The following is a 2,473-nucleotide window of genomic DNA, read 5'->3' as shown; positions in this document are numbered from 1 at the left end:
AATGATATTTTTCAAGTACGAAAACATTTCGTATAAAACGTCTGTCGATTGATTGTTTTTGTACGAAATGTTTTCATATTTAGAAAATAACGTTTCGCATATGAAGGAAAAAAAGTAAAAAATACCTGAATATTTAGCTAAATAACCCAAGAGACGCCCCTCTTTCCCATTGTCATCAAACATGGGTTTAGAATTTTAAAAATCCTATCTCACTTTTTATCCGGCCTCCCAAATATGACGGAGGTGTAACACTGGCTTGGTGTACAAGGATTGTATTAGTCCAAAAGGGAAAGTGAAGGGATCACACTGAGTTTTCTACTATACTACAAGAAAAATCAGTTTTATCCCAAGAACTTTAAACGTGGTTTCGACATCATACGTGTGCGTGACAATCAATTTCTAGGTTGATTTAGTATTATTGATGCTTCTCAAACTATTTCAAAGTCGAGTGATAATTAGTTCACTGAACATTTTTCAAACTACAACACCTATCATATTTGTATTAGTCCTGGTTGAAAAATCAACTCAAAACACTTCAACTAACTAAAACGCGAGACGTCATTGTTTATAACTTTCATATCGCATTCACATATTAAATATTAAAATTAACAAATTTCGATACCACATATTATATGCCGAAAATCACAATTTTTTGGGTGAACCATATTTTTCGAATTATATGCGAACAATAGAAAACAAGGGGGAAAAATTGCCTAAATCGACATCAACATCACATTCATATTATCATGGAAAAAGCATATATAATTATTTTATATAACAGAAAAAATCTCTATACAATTTTACCAATCTACTACTCTATCTAATTTCTATATCATAATATGAAAAGGCCAAAAAAAAAAGAAAGCAAAAGGATAAATAATAATAATAATAATAATAATAATAATACTAGTGATAATGATATAATAATAATAATAATAATAGTAAAAGAAAGAAAGGGCAATAGAAAAGTGAATTTTTTTTTTTAAAAAAAAGGTAAGAAAACAAAAATTCTACCTATCCCTATCATCAATAATTAATCAAAGCCCGCGTAATTTTCGTCATCATCATCGTCGTCGTCGGTCCTCCGATCACACGCGCCGCTTCCATGACAGCTTGTGGCTACCGCACCCGGCCGCGGCGATCCGGGTCTGGACGCGCTCGAACTCGGATACGCCGCAGGGGATAGTGAGCCCGCCCTGCTGATTGAACCCGTACTCTTCCTCCACCTCCCTCAGCAGCTCCCCGAACAGCGGATGGTTGAAGTAGATCACCGGCACCAGGACCCGCCGAAAGTCGCCGTCCTTCTGGCCTACGTACACCGCGAGGTGCCCCTTGGGGACGGGGACGGGCTTGTTCCTCTCCGGCTCCACGCCCAGGGGGAGGTAACCCGACGACCCATGACGCCTGGAGGCGGCGGAGCAGAGGGAGCGGGTCTTGCTGGTGAGGCAGCGGCCCCAGGTGATGAGCCTGGAGAACGCCCTCGACGAAGGTGCCGGCTCGCCCAAACGGCGGTAGGCGGGGCGGGCTCTTCGGGGACGGTGGAAGACCCAGCGGGTGAACCCGGCGAGGTGTTTCTTGATCCTGAAGCCCCTGAACTTCCCCATGACGGCTCAAATCGGATGCGATTCAACAGAAAGAAGAGGAGAGCTGATTGATTGAGAGAACGGATTTGCAGAAACCAGGGGGTGTTTATTAGGAGAAGGGCCAAGGGTCGGCGGTGGACATGGTGAGGCGGGACAGAGTGAGGCAGATTTCAGAGAGCGAGGTGGGTATGTTGGACATTCTCTGAAACCCAAGAACGGAATTTCATCAGAGGCTCAGACTCACAAGGTAGGAGATGATCTGCCCGAAGGAATAAGTATCAGATTCTGGTCATCCCAGACTGGTAAGGAGGGTGAGAAGCAGAGCGGAGCAGAGCGGAGCAGAGCAGAAACAGAGCAGATGAGGAAGATGAAGATGCTGTTGATGGCGATGATGAGAATGCCGGGATGGTTTGATTCCTTGAGAGGGTAGTAGTGGTTGGCACGCGATTTCGGGAGGAATATCGGAGCTTTGAGCTAAAGCTTAAATAGCTGAACACAGCTTCTTCACACACAGCGAGAGATGCAGAGAGAGAGAGAGATTAAGTCAAGGGTCAGCGGAAAGAACGGTCAGATGAAGGGGGAATGTGGTACGGAAGCGTCGCGTTTGGGGCTTTTGATGTTCCGTGGGATTCTGTCCTTTCACATGTTTTTTTTTTTTTTTTCGGTCCGATTTTTGTTCCGCTTACAAATATCTGCGGTTTTGAATATTCACTCCATTATCCATTTTGAATACATGCGGAGTGTTTTGTTCGTACTTATCCGATCCTAAATAATAGTCTAGATTTACTCCGCCGGTTCTTTGGCTGGGACTGGAACAGCAACATGTAATTGCAGGTTTTCATGCTCGTTACCATAACAGGATAAGATTCACAGCATTTTCAATTTCTTAT

General features: G+C 43.3%; 1 protein-coding gene across 1 annotated transcript; it reads right to left on the bottom strand.

Annotated features, from left to right (window-relative positions):
• Positions 1 to 744: 744 nt before the first annotated feature.
• On the bottom strand, positions 745 to 2,164 carry LOC116206190 (auxin-responsive protein SAUR36-like). Its single transcript, XM_031538992.1, has one exon. It carries the CDS (start codon positions 1,602 to 1,604, stop codon positions 1,089 to 1,091), a length of 516 nt encoding a protein of 171 aa, XP_031394852.1. The 5' UTR covers positions 1,605 to 2,164; the 3' UTR covers positions 745 to 1,088.
• Positions 2,165 to 2,473: the final 309 nt, after the last annotated feature.

This window comes from Punica granatum, chromosome 4, assembly GCF_007655135.1.
Source record: "Punica granatum isolate Tunisia-2019 chromosome 4, ASM765513v2, whole genome shotgun sequence".
Classification (NCBI taxonomy): Eukaryota; Viridiplantae; Streptophyta; class Magnoliopsida; order Myrtales; family Lythraceae; genus Punica; species Punica granatum.
This window is presented reverse-complemented; position numbering and strand designations above follow the sequence as displayed.

Coding starts and splice junctions, on each gene's coding strand:
- LOC116206190 (XM_031538992.1), bottom strand. CDS start 1,604: ATGGGGAAGTTCAGGGGCTTCAGGATCAAGAAACACCTCGCCGGGTTC.